The 18,807-nt window shown below is 36.7% G+C and overlaps 1 protein-coding gene across 2 annotated transcripts; it reads right to left on the bottom strand.

Annotated features, from left to right (window-relative positions):
• Positions 1–12,323: 12,323 nt before the first annotated feature.
• On the bottom strand, positions 12,324–16,465 carry LOC147496876 (uncharacterized). Of its 2 annotated transcripts, XM_086559731.1 has the most exons (3): positions 16,201–16,465; positions 16,034–16,086; positions 12,324–13,918 (listed from the first exon to the last, which is right to left on the bottom strand). In XM_086559731.1, exon 3 carries the CDS (start codon positions 13,708–13,710, stop codon positions 12,466–12,468), a length of 1,245 nt encoding a protein of 414 aa, XP_086415857.1. In that variant the 5' UTR covers positions 13,711–13,918; positions 16,034–16,086; positions 16,201–16,465; the 3' UTR covers positions 12,324–12,465. The 2 variants fall into 2 exon arrangements, with proteins under 2 accessions (XP_086415857.1, XP_086415856.1); XM_086559730.1 differs by lacking the exon at positions 16,034–16,086.
• Between the last annotated feature and the right edge of the window lie 2,342 nt (positions 16,466–18,807).

Here is an 18,807-nt window from a genome sequence, read left to right as displayed (position 1 = left end):
CAAACCTCGATAATAGTCAGTTTTGGTGTTTGTTTAGTTGTCTTTAGTGTTATTTTGTTTCTACGTAGGTTTATGTTTAGGTTTGCTTCTTTGTGGTTTTATGTAGAAATGTGAGTGTTTTTTTTATAAGGTTTCCATGGTTGTTTACCATTTCCATGTTGATTTTGTTGTTATAGTTATGGTATTTATACAATGTCATAAATGTAGAACAATAAATGAAAGAACTTTATTGTCGTTTTATTAAAAGCTCCTACTTTTTATTGTGCTAACTTTGTATTTTTGCAGGTTCATTCGATATGCTCATTTATTATGATGGCGAGATGAAATCTAACAAGCATGGTGTGATGAAGTATCTAGGGGGTGAGGTGAAATTGAGAGTGTTTGATGTGGATACTCCCTTTGAAGGATTCATGTGTCTTGTTGAAGCTGTGTCATCGCGCATGAGATTGGGTTTTTCTGTTAGGTATTTGATGAACAAGTCCCCTTGTAGAATCGATGAAGAAACCGACTACTTGAGCATGATTAAGAAGCAGAAGAAGACTCCAACGAAAGCAATGAAAGTTTGGGTTATCAATGAAGCAATCGTTATCACACCATGTGGTATGGGAGCAGGACAAATTAGAAGATCAAGTCCTGGACAACCTCATCGCGTGAAGAACAAAAAAAGTTAAATCTTGAAATTTGTTTAAAGTAGATAGTGTTACTCCTAGAAAAGGTGGTGGACAACCTAGAATGCAGAATAAACCGGTTGGTAGTGAGCTATTTAAACAAGAAATGGTTAGAAGTGCAAATCCTGGATCAAGTTATGGAATTCCTAGTACGAAGAAGAAACAAGTTTGTAGTGAGCCATTTAAACCTTCTCTGCCAAAGAGTGCTTGTCCTGGATCAAGTGGTGGAGAACATTGTATGAGGAAGAAACTCAATGAAGAAATTCCAATAACTGATTCTCCAAGAAAATAATTTTTTTGAAAGAAAAAATGCTAGCTCGACATAAATATTCTTTCAATCAATTTAAACTTGTGGACGAACCAATAGGTAAATCACTAATTTTATTTTAGTTATTCTTAGTTCTTGCTAGTAAATGGTTTAGTTGCTGACAGTTATAAACGTTGTGTTCCCCAGGCAGTCCGCTAGAACAACCTTCAACTGCGACTCGTCAATTGCAAGATGTGAAAAATAAAAATGTCGTTGAAAATGTCTCACACAGCTTGGAGACGTTCAAAAAGGTCATGGCAGGTGAGGGATGGCGAACATGTAGTACACCTGTAAATATGTAAATATCCTTGTTAAATTACTCACATTTAGACATTTAGTAACCGTTTTAGATTTGTTCCCAAAGGGAAGCTCAAGTGCAATTGGTAGTTGCAAATCAATAGACGAAAGGATACCTCTTGCAATTGTCATTGAAAGTGAGCAGTACGTATAAACATTACAGAGGATAATTATAGTTTGAGTCGCTGATAGTCCGTGCACTAATGGTTGACCTATGGTAATGCAGAGGGTGATCCTACTGGTGTTGAAGATGCTGATCAACCAGACTATGAAGAGTTTGATTCGCAAAATCCATATGGAGATACAACTGACATTCTTGAAGAATACATAATTGTCAGTCCTCGAAGTAATAAGGAGGTTGAATTTCAAAATAAAGATGAAGTTCAAATACTAAATGATTTGGTTGATACAATTGACATTCCTCAAGAATACATAATTTCCAGTCCTCGAAGTAATGAGGAGGTTGAATTTCAAAATGAAGGTGAAGTTCAAATACTAAATAATTTAGTTGATAAAGTTGACATTCCTCAAGAAAACATAATCGGCAGTTCTCGAAGTAATGAGGATGTTGAATTTCAAAATGAATATGAATATGAAGATGCTGTTGCAGGTGAAGTTGTGGTAGTTGAAGATGATGATGATGATGATCAAGTTGAAGAATACGATCGTGATGATGGTGATATATGGTCGACTCCGAATTGAAGTCAAAAGTATTTGTGGGGGGACACACCTATGACAGTTGTGAATGATGGGGATGGGGAAGGTGAGATTAATTTCAAATTGGAGGGAATGGTTGATGCTAGGTATTTGGTGCTAAAGATCTGAATTCTAAAGACCTACATCGAGGATATGATCCTTTATGTGGTTCTCATAGTCCAAAAACCCCTACGAACCAAAGTGAGGTTGTTAATCCTTGTAATGAGGGGTTGAAGTTTGTACCCCCTAAAGTAGGTCAGCATTACGCCACTCGAGATGATTTTGTGAAAGACATGAAATCTTATGCAATTGCACACATGTTTGATTTACGTCGTTGCAATACTACCTCCCAAAAGTTGGTAATCAAGTGTAAGACAACTAACTGTCCATTTCATTTGTATGCAAAACTTGCAATTGGGTCTGATATGTGGGTGGTTATAACTTTTAGAGATGCACACACTTGTGCACAAGATAAGGCTGTTTCAAAAAATTCACAAGCAGACGTAAAGTGGGTTTCAGATATTGTTATGTCCAAGCTTAAGGACAATGAAGAACTGATTGCAAAGAACCTTCAGTTGGAGGTGAAACAGGCACAACAAATTGATGTGACATATAAAGTTGCGTAGAGGGCAACTGTCAGCAACTATGAGGATAACTAGTAGCAATATGTAACGTCTTAGTACAATTCTGGGTTTAGGGTATACTATGAAGAACATCTAGTTGTACACCGAATTATTCTTTATAGTATGTTATGAAGAACATGTATCATTTTTTCGATTAACTTGTATCTGTCATGGCGTGTAACTGTTAGGAAAGCTAAATGACGTGTAACTGTCAGCCAATAAATAAGTAACTGTTAGGCATATGTAACCTAAGATGGTATATTTTGTTTCGATGTAGATAAGGGGCAGCTTCAGTCAATCATACCAGATGCTGCCAATTTATTTTAAAGAACTGAAGAAAATTGATCCAGATTGCCACAATGATATAATAACAACAAGCGAGCACAAGTTTAAATGTTTGTTTTTGAGCTATGACGTAATTGTTCGTGCCTACAGAAGGTGCCTTCGTCCATTGATTATGATCGATGGAACGTTTATGAAGGGTAGATACAAGTCTGTCATCCTAATTGCTCTTTTGTTGATGGAGATAGTCATTGCTTTCCAATTGCAGTTGGTGTGGCCCCAAAAGAGAATAATGAACATTGGGATTGGTTTCTTCAAAAACTCAGAGATGTTGTAGTTGGTCCTACAGATAAGTTTGTTCTATTATCAGATAGACATACCAGCATTCTCCAGGCAGTACCCAAAATCCTTCCAAATGCGTACCATTGCTTTTGTGCACAACATATCTCTAACAATGTCAGCAAAGAAGACATCGAAAGGAGAGTTAAGGCCGCAACAGAAACTTATGATAAAGGCATAAAGCTAACTTTGTGAGAATCATGTGTCGCATTTGGTGTAGTAATAGTAAAGGTTACGCAAAAATAATAAAGATTCCTAAGGAACAGTGGTCATTTGCATATGCTGAAATGAGAAGGTATGGAATTTGTTATACAAATCATATCGAGAGTTGGAATAAAATGATTATGCCTGAGCGAGCTATACCAATTACATATCAGCTAAATGGTATTCGAATGAACATTATGAGGCACTTTTATGACTATCGGGTCATGGCTTCGAAGCTGAAGACAAAGTTGACGAAATCAGCTAAGGATGTAACCATTTCCTCTCGTTATGTTAGTCGGTCGTTCCTTCAATAAGGGCTAGTGAGTACGTATACTCGGTTACTAGCGTAGGGTGCACGGATACAGTTGACCTACTCAATAAATGTTGTATATGTGGTTTTTTTCAACAAGTTGGTATTCCTTGCAGCCATGTTATGAAGGCCATTGGCGATGGTTGGTTCTGTGTCTATGACTTCTGCCTGCCGTGCTACTCAAAGGAAACGATGATGGATACCTATCAAGAGAATTGGACACCGATGAAGGGCAAAGAACAATGGCATTGGGGAAGTTACAACATCATGGTTCGTCCTCCCACAGATGAGGTAATGCCTGGCAGGCCCCAAAAAAAGAGGAAACGTTCTAAAAGGGAGGGTGTACTAGTGCAAAGGAGAAGGTGCAACTGTTGTTGTGCCCTTGGATATAACAGAGCAACCTGCCCTAATGCGACAAATGATGTTGCTTGGATTGACTTTTCAACTGGGGTTCCGGCTGAGTTTACTAACGAAGACTTCAATTGAGTCAACCATCATCGACATATAAAAGAACTGTCAGCCACTACGCTTGTAATGTTATTTGGATTTTCTTTGGCCTTTCAATGACTATGTAAGTTATTTGGGAATCAATGTAATGGTATTTTGTTGTTTATAAAGTGGCAGGTGTTTTGTCTATTGAAGTTATCAATATGTAAGGTAGCAAAAAAAATAAATACTATAAAATTAATGCCACAATTGAAACACTTAGGATTGTAATTTGAAAATGAGAGACGTTATCTAAACGAACCACTGACATCAAAATATTATGTTTATCAAAACGGAGCACTGCAAAATGAGACACTTAGGATTGTAACTTGAAAATGAGAGACGTTATCTAAACAAACCACTGACATCAAAATATTATGTTTATCAAAATGGAGCACTACAAAATGAGACACATAAGTTCTAAAATAATAACAAACATATAAAAATGAGACATCATTTCGATGTCCCCTAGTTCTTGTCTTCAGCTATGTTCTCTTGCTGGTCAGCAGACCCATCTTCACCATTTTCAGCATCCTTACCTTTGTTGTTTTTTGCATCCTTCAGCTGTACCTGTCTTCCAACTGCATCATCATGACTTTGTTCATCTTGGTCAATGTTGAGTTGGTCTTCAGTAGCAGCTTTAGCATCCTCGTTCACTTGGTCACTTCACTTCCGGTGCATCATGCATTCATCTTGGGTCGCTTGACTCATCCTCGTTGGCATTGGTCAGGCTCTACTTGGTTATCAGTAGCAGGGTCAACATCCTTGTTTACTTGGTTCTTAGTAGTAGCTTCAGCATCCTTGTTCACTTGGTCAGTTCCAGCTTCAACATCCTTGTTCACTTGGTCACTTCCAGCTTCAACATCCTTGTTACTTGACTCTGTTGGCATTGGTCAATGTCCACTTGGTTCTCAGTAGCTGCTTAAGCATCCTTAGGCTCTTTGTCAATTCCAGCTGAATCTGCTTCACTCTGTAGCTCTATGCCAATGTCAACTTGCTTCAGTGCCTCTTTCTCAGTAGATGCTACATCCTTGAACACTTGGTTCTCTACTTGCAGACTTCCTTCTGTCAACCTCTCTTCAAATGCTTTTCTCTTCTTAGCAACTTCACCTGGATTTAATCCACATGATATAATGCCCATTCCAATCCTCATCCGCATTCTAAATGGTTGCATGTCAATATGGTTTACCCTCTCAGGAACACCTCTAAGAAGACTATCAATAAAGGCAAGGCAATATAACCCACAACTGTTGGAATCTGGTTGTTGTGTGATACTAACAAATCCACGAGCCCATGATGTGTTCAAATCAACAGTGGAGCTTGGATCAACACACCTGAGCACATAAGGAATCATTCTCTCCAAAGCTAGTTGTTCATCAAAAATTTGCTTTCCACTAAGATAATCATAGGTGCACACTTTCATCTCTTTACAGTTAAAGACATCAACAATCCAATGACTACCATGAACTTCAAAAGGTACAATTACTCCCTTACCCTATACTGGGTGGGGTTGATTTCTTATCCTTATTTCAAAGGGGTCCAAATACTCTTTCACAATTTCATCTGTATGGTACAAACCATTATCCACTCTTATGATGAATTTCTACATCCACAAAGTGATGATGAAACTTATCAAACTTAAGTCAGAATAGTCAGTAAGCTTCAACAGAAAATTAGTATTAAAGTATAGATCGAGAACTCACAGCAAAGTAAACATCCTCCACAACAGTATACACTTCCTCTTCTGGAATGACATGTTCCTTACAATGCTGCTTATACCACCTTATCAATAGCTTGACATATAAGCTGAGAACCTAGAAAAGAATTATATAGTAATTAGTAACAATTAACTTTCTGTAGTAGTTTACTTTGCACAGGCAATACCAAGTTTCTGATAATTGTAGAGATAATTACTAATGGTAGATTCATTACCTCACCATCCACCCATTGTCTTCCATGTAACGAATGAAAATTATGCACTGAAATAACTTGATCGTACCCAAAAGCTCTCATATCTAGAGAGCGCTGTTGATCCATCTTCCTACTGAACTTTTTCCAGTAATAATTGACAACATTTACCTCACCTATGGTAGTTGTTTTCTTGTAAAAGGTTGATAACAGAGCAACCTTGATTAATAAGTCACATTTCTTTCCCATTTTCTTTTCCCATAAACCAGTACTTTCTTTTCCCAGTCTTTTTTCCCTCCTCCTTTTTCTACGACCACTCTCTTTAGTTTTCTTATCCATTTCCATCTCCATCTGAGTGTGAATGAGTACCACATCAGGTTCCTCTAAATCAGCAGCATCATGCTGTCCCATAGTGTTCTGATCATCATCTACAGATGCCACAACATGTTCAGTGCTTGCTCCTTCAAATGCTGATAGGGCTGGTTATGTCAGGGAGCTTTGCACTTCCAGCCAATAGTGAAGCAAAACTGATTTTTTCCATTTCTCTGTTCATAACTGCTTCCCCATCAAGAGCACCAGGAGGAAGCACTAAAACATAAGCCAAAGGAGAATAAAAGGGAACATGGTCAAGCATTGCAGATTCAGCATAAGGTAAAGTATTATAGCAATCTGTACCCTCACCAGGTCCTCCTCCAGCTCCACACTATGTTCGTGGTATGTCCCTTTTGGTATGGCCTCACTAATCTCTTGGAAAACACTTGCAGCAACTGACTCTAACTCATTTTGCTCTCTTTGTTGTTGTTCAACATCTTCATCTTCATCACACTCAGCCTGGATCAACTTTCTTCTCTGTTTGGGTGTCTCCACTTCCTTAAGCTTTATCTCCCGTTCCCTTGTTCTCTCACTGATTTGATATTTTTTCTTCAAGTTTTGCCTCTCACTAGCCTTTATAGCCTCAACTTTGCTTGCTCTTGATGGCTGAACTTGGGTACCACAAACTTTGACCACTTTCCTTTTCTTTACTTCATACTGAGCAGGTATTGAAGTATCTCCCAGAACTTTAAGGCTTTGATCCTTGTCCAATGCTCTTTTTATTTTATATGAGGAACTAGGAGAAACCTCAAAGGTAACTTCCTAAGAAGCAGATGAACTCCCTTTCTTAGGTTATGAGTGAACCTTCTTCTGGGAAGACCTTGTTGGTGTTTTCAGTATAGCATCAACACCTACATTGGTTGGCTTCTTTGGGCTTCTAGTTGTAGCTCCTTTCATAACCTCAACCTCCAAACTTCTACTCCTTGTTCTACCCCTTGTTCTAGGCCCTTTCACAACCTCAACCTCTGAACTTTCCATACCACCTTTCAACCCACCATGAACAATCTCTTGAGTTATTGTTTCCATGCCAGTCCTTATTTCACTTTGGAGTATATCCCCAACAACCTTAACCTCCTTACTGACTGTTTTAGATTAATCATAGCACATAACAAATAATATAAGTAAGATCCCACTTCACTATTTGTAAACCACAACAGATACATTGTTGTTGTTGTTGACATATCTTGTTTAACAATAGCTCACTCATAGTACCATAACATATTACTGCCTCATATATAAAACAATGCTGCAACATGCAGTTCCATAACAACACATTATCAATGCTTCATATAACAACATGGGTCCTAACAACATTTGCAATTCCAATTCAAGACTGTATAATAGGGTACCAATACCATATTACAACGTCTATAACATTATAAGATTATATGAGTACTTTAATGTCAAAACCTGGTTACCCATATATTATCATTGGTACCCTATTATCATTCTTGGATACAACATGCAACATTGTTGAACACAGTAAAGAAAACAAGTTACTTACAAAGCCTTTAATTACTTTTGTCTGTCTTTGAAAAAGTTCCTCATTATTGTATATCCCTGAAACTGTTGCACCATTTTGCATGGGCTGTTGCGCCAAAGCATCCTTTAGCACTTCTTCATTCAGTTTTCCTTCAGATAGATCTAGACTTTCCAACACCACTGCCTTCCCCTTAGGAGGTTGAAGCCTTTTCTTATAAGTATATATGTAGATGTATGTTTCTTGAAGGCAAGCTACCCAATCTAGTATTCTGAGGAATCTACCATCAACTTGTCTCCAAGCCTTAAGAGATGGGATGTGAAGATATACCCAAATAATAAAACAAATTAAACAAGCATAAATTGCGAAAGAATCCTTTCAAACACTCACTAGGTTAGACATGTCTTCCAAAGACTCTTCCAACATTTCAAACAAAGGTGTGCCCCAAGGAAAGTTGTCAATATGCATTTAAATTCTCGGCCAGTTCAATATACCTCCCATCAATTGTCTTAGCAGATCCTGGAAGCAGAACCTGCAATAGTATATACAACTTATTCAGCCTAAACACATCATTCTGACTTTTTTCACCAACTCTTGATTTTGCCAAGTTTCTAGCTTCCAATATTTATGTTTTAGAAACCGTGGTTCCTTTAAAAAACCTTGCATGAAATTGGGATGGGATCTTGACGTCTGCTGTGTAGAATGAATTAGAAACCGGCTTCACACTAAGACCCATTATAAGAGCAACATCACTTTTTTAAAACACCAAATCCTTCTTACCGATTTGGTAGCAAAGTTTACCTACTTGGTGTCCCAAAACAGCATACACTAGCGTAGTAGTGGTGTGTATTCGCTCGTTAATGCTTAAAAACTTCCCAAAGCAAGACTTCTCAAAATCTTCCCTCTCTGCAGTAACGAATATCTTGAACAATTTATGCATTTTATCAAGTGACATACGAACAATCAAATTAAGCTTTCTCATTTTTGAAAGATTGAAAATGGTTGAAAAATTAGGGATTCAAGGTATTCAATTTGGGCGGTTTTTTTGGTCCGAAAATGAACACTGAACAGTCCTTATAGCTCACACATATTACTACCGACACGTGCCTGTTAAAGGTTAAAAAACCATCATTTCTTTAACTGTTAGACGAATAGTTAATGCTATCGTATCGTTCCTAACACGAGCCAAAGATTTTTCCTGCCCAAACTAGATTCTTCATCTCACTAGTTTATCTCAGTACAAACATATTCTAATGTACTAACCATCAACAACTTCTAAGTCTGGTCATTTTACAAAGGGTGGGACTTTCAAACATTTTGGCTATTTGTATAAGAAAACTTTTTAAATATTGAACAACGGACAATCTTGTAACTGAGTTGGGTGGGAACAATGATGAAATATGGCACTGAGATGCTAGTTACTTCTTCTGAACTTCAATATGTGTTATTAAATGCTACATTTTTGCTTTACTTGATATTGAATAAACTTATCAAAGTTAACTTTTGTTTAACTTATTATTGAATAATACTATTTTGTACATAAGTTATAGGTGTATATTAAAGTCAACCTGATAGTCTTAATTGTGTTCTTGTTTATGGCTTCAATTGCTGATGTATCACATAATACGTTGCCGGTTACCTCAGTTTCGAATAGCACGTCCAGTCCAGTTTTGTTAATGCTAAATATATATTTTCTTATTGAGTTTCCATACAAATTTCTTTCTCATTATCTCCTTATAAACAACAACAGTGTTATAAAGGTACCCCTGATATAATCACAAACAAAACATATGAACATTAATAGTTATTGTGCTGACACTCAAGCACAATGAACCGGCCGTTTCACAAACTACAAAATAACATTACATCGATTTATGCCCAAACCTATACAGTGAAACATACTTCCAAAACTTCATAAGGTGATCTGTGAAGTGGAAGTGGGATTTCCAAAGAAACCCAAGTTGCTGATGGTACATGTAAGTGTCGCTTATGGTGGCATCCATACAGTCTGCATTGCTAAAACCTGGCGGAACCGCAACTGAAAAGGCAATTCAAGCTCACCATAATGAGTACACAGTCTTTTTCTGTTTTTGAATCATATTCAAGTAGTCAATTTTTTCATCAATCTAGAAAGGGACTTGTTCATCAAGTACATCATACAAAAACTCAATTTCATGTGCTTGGACAAATCTTCCATAAGACACATGAATCCTTCTAAGGAAATATACACATCAAACACTCTCAATTTCACCTCACCTGTTACATACTTCTTTACTCCATGCAACAAGAACAAAATCAACATGAAAATAGTAAACACAACTATGGAAACCTTAAAAAACTCTATACACTACTACGTAAAAACAAACCCAAGACGACCTAAAAAAAGCCAACATTGAAGACAACAAACCAAAGTTCAAAACATATCAATAAACAATGAGAACCGTAGAGGGAGAGGATAATCAAGAAGATGAACTTTAGAAAAATCCATTATCAAGATTTGTGTTCTTATCCTCCATGAAAAACCTTACCAAAATCATGAAGGAGAGGATAACTAAGAAGATGAAGTAAAAAAATTGGAAGCTTTAGAAGTTTGTAAACATTTTTATAGTTTGGCACAAAAATCGAGGTCAACGTTGTTCATGTCCATACAACAAAAACAACCAAAAATTGCTGATAGTAGGTCCATAAGTTGCTGGTTCTGATTCCCACAATAGCTAAAGTCCGTTTTCATTTTTGCTGGGTTGAAATCTAACGATCATTAATCGCTAGTACGTATCGCTAAGAGAATCTAACGGATAAATATTACTGTGCATGTCCACATCAGAAGTACAAGAGGAGAGAGAGTGTGTTGCAGAGGAGAGAGAGTGTGGCAGATGAAAGAGAGTGTTGTAAGGAAGGGCAAAAGGGTTAAAAACCCGTTGAATTGGTCAAAATTAAAAGGCATGCCGGTTGGAGCACAATATGCTTTTATCATGGCCGATTCAGGCAATTACCCTTGAATGAAACGTTCTTTATGAAACTCTTTGTTTTTATTTGAAGGGTAAAAATATCCAAAACTGCTGCGTTGAAAAGTAAAAAATGGAAGCCTATCTACTTAGGAACACAATCACATTTTAGCAGTGTTCTAAAAAACGCTAGGCGGTAGTCGGGCGGTAGGAGAGTACCTAGTGCCTAGGCCTTCTAGGCAGTGCCTAGACAGGCTAAGCGCTAGACGATTTTTTTTTTTTTTCCTAATATATATAGTAATACACACCTATACTATAAGAAATGAAGAAAATCATTTACCATAATTCAAAAATTAAACACAAATAAAAATACTTATTACAAAAATGCGTAATAGTTGAAGAATATCGACTTCATATAAAAACATACTCTTTGTTATAGTGACATAATTTACATTAGGCTTTAGTCTTTTAAACTCATTTAAATCTTAAGTTTACACGGGCCTTTAATTTTCGACATTTAATCATTAAAAAAAAAAAAAAAAATTGATTGGACCGCCTAGAGGCCACCTAGCCCGCCTAATCGGTCCGCCTAGACCCGTCTAGTCGGTCCACCGATTTTTTAAACAACTTGGTCCTAGGCGAGTCGGTTGGGCACCGCATAGACCGATTTTTAGAACAGTGCATTTTAGAAGCTAATAAGCATGGACCACACATACTGTTCCTCGGATAAAAACATTTAAATATCCATTCCAATGACTGATTCTGTAGATATATTTGCCCGACGTTTTGAACATAAGAATATCTTAAAACCTCGTCGCTCCCTTCCTGTTTACCCAGAAGAATGTTCTTTGCTGCAGGTGAATAACATACACAGACAAGTGAAACTAAGGAGGCAAGGAGCAACTGAGCTCACCAATATAAGAAGGCTTTTGGATTTTCATCTTTTAACTCACTAACTTGTAATGTACCAACTAGTAAAGTTGGTAAAATCTATAGGGTCTGGGGTTCGAACTCTGCCGCACTAATGAGTCACCGATCTCGTTTAAAAACAGACTCGCCAAAAAAAAAAAAAAAAAACTTGTAAGATACACAACAAATAGGTAAAAATCTGCCTGGTCTATTTTCCATTTGGAGGTATGGCGGCATATTCAAAGTTTGCAACCACAGGAGAAGTAATACATAAAATGAAAGGCAATATCACTTTTGTAGGAAATAGTAGAAGTTAAGAAAGTCCAAAATCCATATGCGTAACAGGCGTAAAACCCAACGGATTCAAATTGTTCTCTTCTTACTTTCTTTCTTTCAGAAATTTCAGGAATAAGTGCATTAATTTCTTGTGTCGTCATAAAATTTATTCTGTGCATTATTAGTTGCAGTCTTGCAGGAGAATAGGAGATGATTCAGACTTCAAAAACAAAAGTCCAGTATACTTGTTCAATTAAGTCACCAGTTCCAACTCTGAAAATTCATCACAAAAGCTAAAACAGAAATGGTAAATCCAATTAATTACATATAGACTAGCTTTGAATTGCATATACCCTTGAACCTTCAATATTTACCAGGACCACAACCACCAGAAAACATGCGACCACCGCCACTACTGAGCAACGGGCTACAGACATGACCGCCACCACCACTTTCCTCTTCCTCATTTTCTCCCTTTTTGACCCACATCACATTTTCATCTCTTCTCCCTCCCCCTCTCCCTCCATAACCAAACCTTCTTCTGAACCCCAAATCACAACCATTCATCTCAACCTTTGATCTGTTGCAATCTTCACCCTTCATTTTCACCTGACCATCACCAACCTTCGTCTCAACAGTGGATTTGTCACAATACTGACCAATAGTTTTCACCACATCACCACCAACCTTGAGAGCTTCAATCTTTTCCACAATCTCCACTGTTGGATTATGAACGACTTTCTTCACATTTCTATTATTTGGTTTTGCCTTCCATTGTCGGTTTCCACCATTCCTCGAACTTTCTCCAGTGACTACTTCATTCCTTTCTTTCTCCACCGCACATTCCACCTTCTTCTCATCATCAACAACATTCTGCACCTTCGGATTCTTCAAAGCACCATCAGATGTCTTCTTCCTCACAATCTCCGCTGAAGAAACACGCTTGCCCTTTGATCGTCGTCTTCCACCATTCGATCCTTTTCGATTGACTTCAGTGATTTGTTTCACCACCTTCTTTTCATCAACAACAATCTCCACCATCGGATTCACCGACACCCCTTCATTGTTTTTTTCATCTATCAATTTTTTCTCCTTTTCTTTTCCATCAACATTTTCATCATCAGCATCGGCTAGGGTTTTTTCCATTTCCATTTTCAATTTCGATTTCATTTTCATTTTCATTTTCAACTTTAACTTTAACTTATTTTCCTTATTCTTCATCCTCCTCAATTTCTCAAGATCAACAGATTGTTGCTCTGAAGACTTGGAACTCATTTCCCCATCTTTATTCACAGACAATGGTCTTTCCTTATTTCTCCTACCCTGGTGATGAAATCTAGGTGGTATGATTTCTTCATCTCCAAGCATCTTTTCTTTCCCTTTCACTTCATGTCCCTTCACTTTTCTCAATGTTCTCTCTTCTTCTACTTTTTGTTTCACCATTCGTTCTTCTTCTTCTTTTTGTTTCACCTTTAGTTCTTCTTGTTCCTTGATTCTCAATTGTTCTTCTTCTTTCTGCTTTCGCTTTTGTTCCTCTTGTTCCTTGATCCTAAGTTTTTGAAGTTTCTGTAGGGAGATGAAGTTGGGAGGTCGATTGGTTGCTTCCATTTTGATTGAGAGTTTGATTCATGTAACGCCTCTAGATCCAACTCATATCTCGAGGACGTGGAAATGTATCTCAAGGCCTTACGTCAACACCATGGTACATACTATATTAAATATAACTTGTAAACTCTTAAAAATGATGTCAAGTACTGACTCCTTCGCTCGTAATCATCATCACTAGTAGTGATTATCTCCTCCATAACAGGTTCACCTGAAAGATGTTAATATAGGAATGAGCAAACAACGATGCCCAGTAGAAACATACATAGCCAATAAATAGTCTACATATAACAAAACCATTTAAAACATGCAATTTTTTACCATTATAATCAAAATAGCGTGACTACATAAATAAATCACTAACTATCATAAATCATATCAGCACGCTTATTTAATAATCAAAATAGATTTTTCACAATCATCATACATCTATTGTGGCAGTCGCATCCTATTAGAATAGAGAGGTTACGATTGGTATACCGCCCCAGTCCTAGGCAATTTCTCATGGTTCAGTACTTCCCAGTGTGAACTTGCACCGTTAAATCCTAATTTTCAGGTGGGGTGTATGATTACTGTTAGTGTGTTCCCCGAACACGCAGGGGCGGATGCAGGATTCTCCATTAGGGGCTACTAGAATTAATTGCCACTACAATTTGTTTTTTTACTTTTTGGGGTGTATAATTTATGAATAGTTACCACTATATAATTTTTTTTTGGGCAAAGTTAGGGGGCTATAGCCCCGAACAGCCAACTCATAGATCCGCCCTTGCGACACTAAATCAATTTTTTCAAGCTCAGGTTTGCCTTTGACCATGACCCAATAAAAGGCATCGCCTAACTTACGGTAGTCAACTATTCGACGATGGTAGACTGTTCAGGATCCTGACACACGTCCAAGAGTGGACTAAACTCACTCCTCGCGTCTAAAACCTCCTTGAGGTAACGTGCAACCTCACACAAGCTAAGCACTATACAACGTGACACGTACAAAGATGGCTATCTAGAAAAGTAAGCTGGAATTCCCGAAATACTACTATCAATGTATCTCTCTAGAACTGGCCCACCACCTCTAAAGGTGAACAAGGCAATTCTAAATCCTAGAAAAAACTGTTGTCTCCGGAAATTGACAACAATTCCTTCTTTATAGGAATTCAACAATTCTTTTCTAAATCTCCTCGTGATATGTATAATCTAATATACATATACTTTTACTGTCGGTCTTTTTCCAAAATAATATAAATATATATGGTTTTCTTTTGAAAATGTTGATTATGTATGTGTGAGTTCCCAAATTTCCAACTAATCAAAACCACAACAACCTATGACTCCCAATCGGGTCATAGTAAATAACATGAAACAAGTCCAGAATGATATCATTGTGTAAGCGCCGAGGATTTCAAATCAAATCAATTGAACAAATCTAGGAACCCCACACATAGCTTACACACAGTTAGATATATCCCATATCTGCATTACGAAAATCCATCTCCCTTTTTCCTTAATGAAAAATGGGAGACGAGAACCCCCTTTCTAAGACAAGTTTTTCTCTTTTTAAGAATAAAAATAATCCCAATAACCCGAATTTCACAAAACTCCTATCTCAATGAAAAAGCTATCCACGGATCTAGTTTATATTAATTAGAAATAAATGAGAAACATGAATATCACATATACATGCATGACTCGATAATCAAACTACTTTTCATCAATTGAAACAAACAAAACATGCATGAAAATAAGCAAGCTATATATTGGTATGTAAGTTCCTACCTTAGCACGCTTCTTTTTCCTTAATCCCAAAGGTAATATGGTATTGGGTATGTGGAGTGCCAGTATTCGATATCGAAATGTCAATTTTTCTATGCTACCACTATTCTAATTAGTATTCTACTATTCTGCCCTCAAACTTACTAAATTTTAAATCCTAGGCTTCTATAGGCTGTCCCCAGGCCGTTGCAGGCCATGCCAATCCTCTGACATATCTTTATAAGCAATAACATATCTCACTTCATAGCTATGTCATCAAAATTCAGCAAACATGCATCCCCAAATTCAGTTCGTATGTATAAGAGCCACCAACAACAAGAAGGTTCTCTTTTGAACTTTTCCCCAAATACTGACAGATTATATATAAAACCAAATAGTCTCTGCACACAGCCACAATTCTTGGTCTATAATCCAATACAAACAAAAGAGTAGAAGGCTAACTCTATTAGAAATTATTTCTAACGTTAAATTGGAACTTAATGTAGTAGAATAGTAACAAACTAAAATCAGCACAAGTTCTTTTCTTCTTTAACAAATTCAAATGGGATAAGATTCTTACCAAGTCAGCAAGTATTTCTTCCTTATATTTCAATTCTTCACTCTTTAAATTCACTACAACATCATAACTATCTAACTCAAGTCTTTAAATTTCTATCGCAATCCAAGGAAATCTAACTCTATACTAATGCAACTTAAACGAACTAATTGAAAGAGAATTAGTCTAACCTTTCGAATAAAACTCGGGGTGAGCCACTCTTAAGATATATCTCCAACTGTGACACTAGTCCAAGTGCTTAAAACATGATATGGTTTGTTGAGTTAAAACGTACGGTGAACTGTGAACAAATGAAGAAATTGGAAAAAGAAAACTATTTCCTCATCTTGTACAGACCATAGGCGTGAAAAAGACGTAAAGACTAGTTTTTGTCTTTTTGTTCTTTTTCTCTTTATTTAGCCATTACACTAGATTTTGGACCTGGCCAAGTGGCCAAGCGCCGAGGATTTCAAATCAAATCAATTGAACAAATCTAGGAACCCCACACATAGCTTACACACAGTTAGATATATCCCATATCTGCATTACGAAAATCCATCTCCCTTTTTCCTTAATGAAAAATGGGAGACGAGAACCCCCTTTCTAAGACAAGTTTTTCTCTTTTTAAGAATAAAAATAATCCCAATAACCCGAATTTCACAAAAACTCCTATCTCACGGAAAAGCTATCCACAGATCTAGTTTATATTAATTAGAAATAAATGAGAAACATGAATATCACATATACATGTATGACTCGATAATCAAACTACTTTTCATCAATTGAAACAAACAAAACATGCATGAAAATAAGCAAGTTATATATTGGTATGTAAGTTCCTACCTTAGCACGCTTCTTTTTCCTTAATCCCAAAGGTAATATGGTATTGGGTATGTGGAGTGCCAGTATTCGATATCGAAATGTCAATTTTTCTATGCTACCACTATTCTAATTAGTATTCTACTATTCTGCCCTCAAACTTACTAAATTTTAAATCCTAGGCTTCTATAGGCTGTCCCCAGGCCGTTGCAGGCCATGCCAATCCTCTGACATATCTTTATAAGCAATAACATATCTCACTTCATAGCTATGTCATCAAAATTCAGCAAACATGCATCCCCAAATTCAGTTCGTATGTATAAGAGCCACCAACAACAAGAAGGTTCTCTTTTGAACTTTTCCCCAAATACTGACAGATTATATATAAAACCAAATAGTCTCTGCACACAGCCACAATTCTTGGTCTATAATCCAATACAAACAAAAGAGTAGAAGGCTAACTCTATTAGAAATTATTTCTAACGTTAAATTGGAACTTAATGTAGTAGAATAGTAACAAACTAAAATCAGCACAAGTTCTTTTCTTCTTTAACAAATTCAAATGGGATAAGATTCTTACCAAGTCAGCAAGTATTTCTTCCTTATATTTCAATTCTTCACTCTTTAAATTCACTACAACATCATAACTATCTAACTCAAGTCTTTAAATTTCTATCGCAATCCAAGGAAATCTAACTCTATACTAATGCAACTTAAACGAACTAATTGAAAGAGAATTAGTCTAACCTTTCGAATAAAACTCGGGGTGAGCCACTCTTAAGATATATCTCCAACTGTGACACTAGTCCAAGTGCTTAAAACATGATATGGTTTGTTGAGTTAAAACGTACGGTGAACTGTGAACAAATGAAGAAATTGGAAAAAGAAAACTATTTCCTCATCTTGTACAGACCATAGGCGTGAAAAAGACGTAAAGACTAGTTTTTGTCTTTTTGTTCTTTTTCTCTTTATTTAGCCATTACACTAGATTTTGGACCTGGCCAAGTGGCCAAGCGCCCGAAAAAGCTTCTTTTTGGGTGGGCAATTTTTTTAAAATAGTAAATATTAAACCAATCTGTAGGGAAAAAAAAGACGTTTTTTCTCTCACCGCGCTATAAGTATGCATAGACAAGGGCGCGCCCGCGCTCCTCACATGACAAACCATCAGGTTTTTAAATTAATGCTGCGATAATAAGCCCTTTGCGCCCCAATCGTATTTCAAAGAGGTTCGACTTGTTTTGGAAGTTTTTGGAAACAGTATAAATATAAGTTATTTCTGTAAAAACTTAACCTAACCAAAACAAAAAAAGAGAGTGATTGTAAGAGAGCAATTCTTTGTGAGTGAATAAAGAGCTCTTGTAATCTGATACTCTGAACATCTAGTAAAGCTTGGAACTCGCAGTGTGTACATAGGCAAATTGCCGAACCATGATATATTTCGTCTTGTAGTTTGTTATTCCTTTACATTAATTGTTTTACTTTATATGCTTGTTATTTGATATTGAGAAGTGTTGGGATATTTCTTGGAGGGTGTTGAAGTCTTGTCTAGTGAGAATGATCGATCTTTGTGTATGATTAATCTATTTGTTGTGGATAACGTTATTTCTGCATTGTACTATTCACAACAATTGGTATTAGAGCGAGGTATACGACCTAGGATTTTGAGTTTTGGTAAAGAACCATAGTGCTTGAAATTTGTGTAGACAAAGTGTTCGATAAAATTCTGAAGTGAAATTGTTTCTTGGGTTATTGTATGTGACTTGAAAAAATGGCTCCCAAGATGTCAAATGTTAAGTTTGAGGTAGAGAAGTTTAATCAGAAAAATAACTTTGGGATTTGAAGAGTCCAAGTAAGGGACATCCTCATCCAACAAGGTTTGCACAAGGCTTTAAAGGGGATTAAATCTAAGTCTGCGACTATAAGTGATAATGATTGGGAAGAGTTCGATCTACAGGCTTGTTCATCAATCCGGTTGTATC

This window comes from Coptis chinensis, chromosome 5 (assembly GCF_015680905.1).
Source record: "Coptis chinensis isolate HL-2020 chromosome 5, ASM1568090v1, whole genome shotgun sequence".
Classification (NCBI taxonomy): Eukaryota; Viridiplantae; Streptophyta; class Magnoliopsida; order Ranunculales; family Ranunculaceae; genus Coptis; species Coptis chinensis.
Note: the sequence above shows the minus strand (reverse complement) of the source record. Positions and strands in the feature narration are given on the sequence as shown.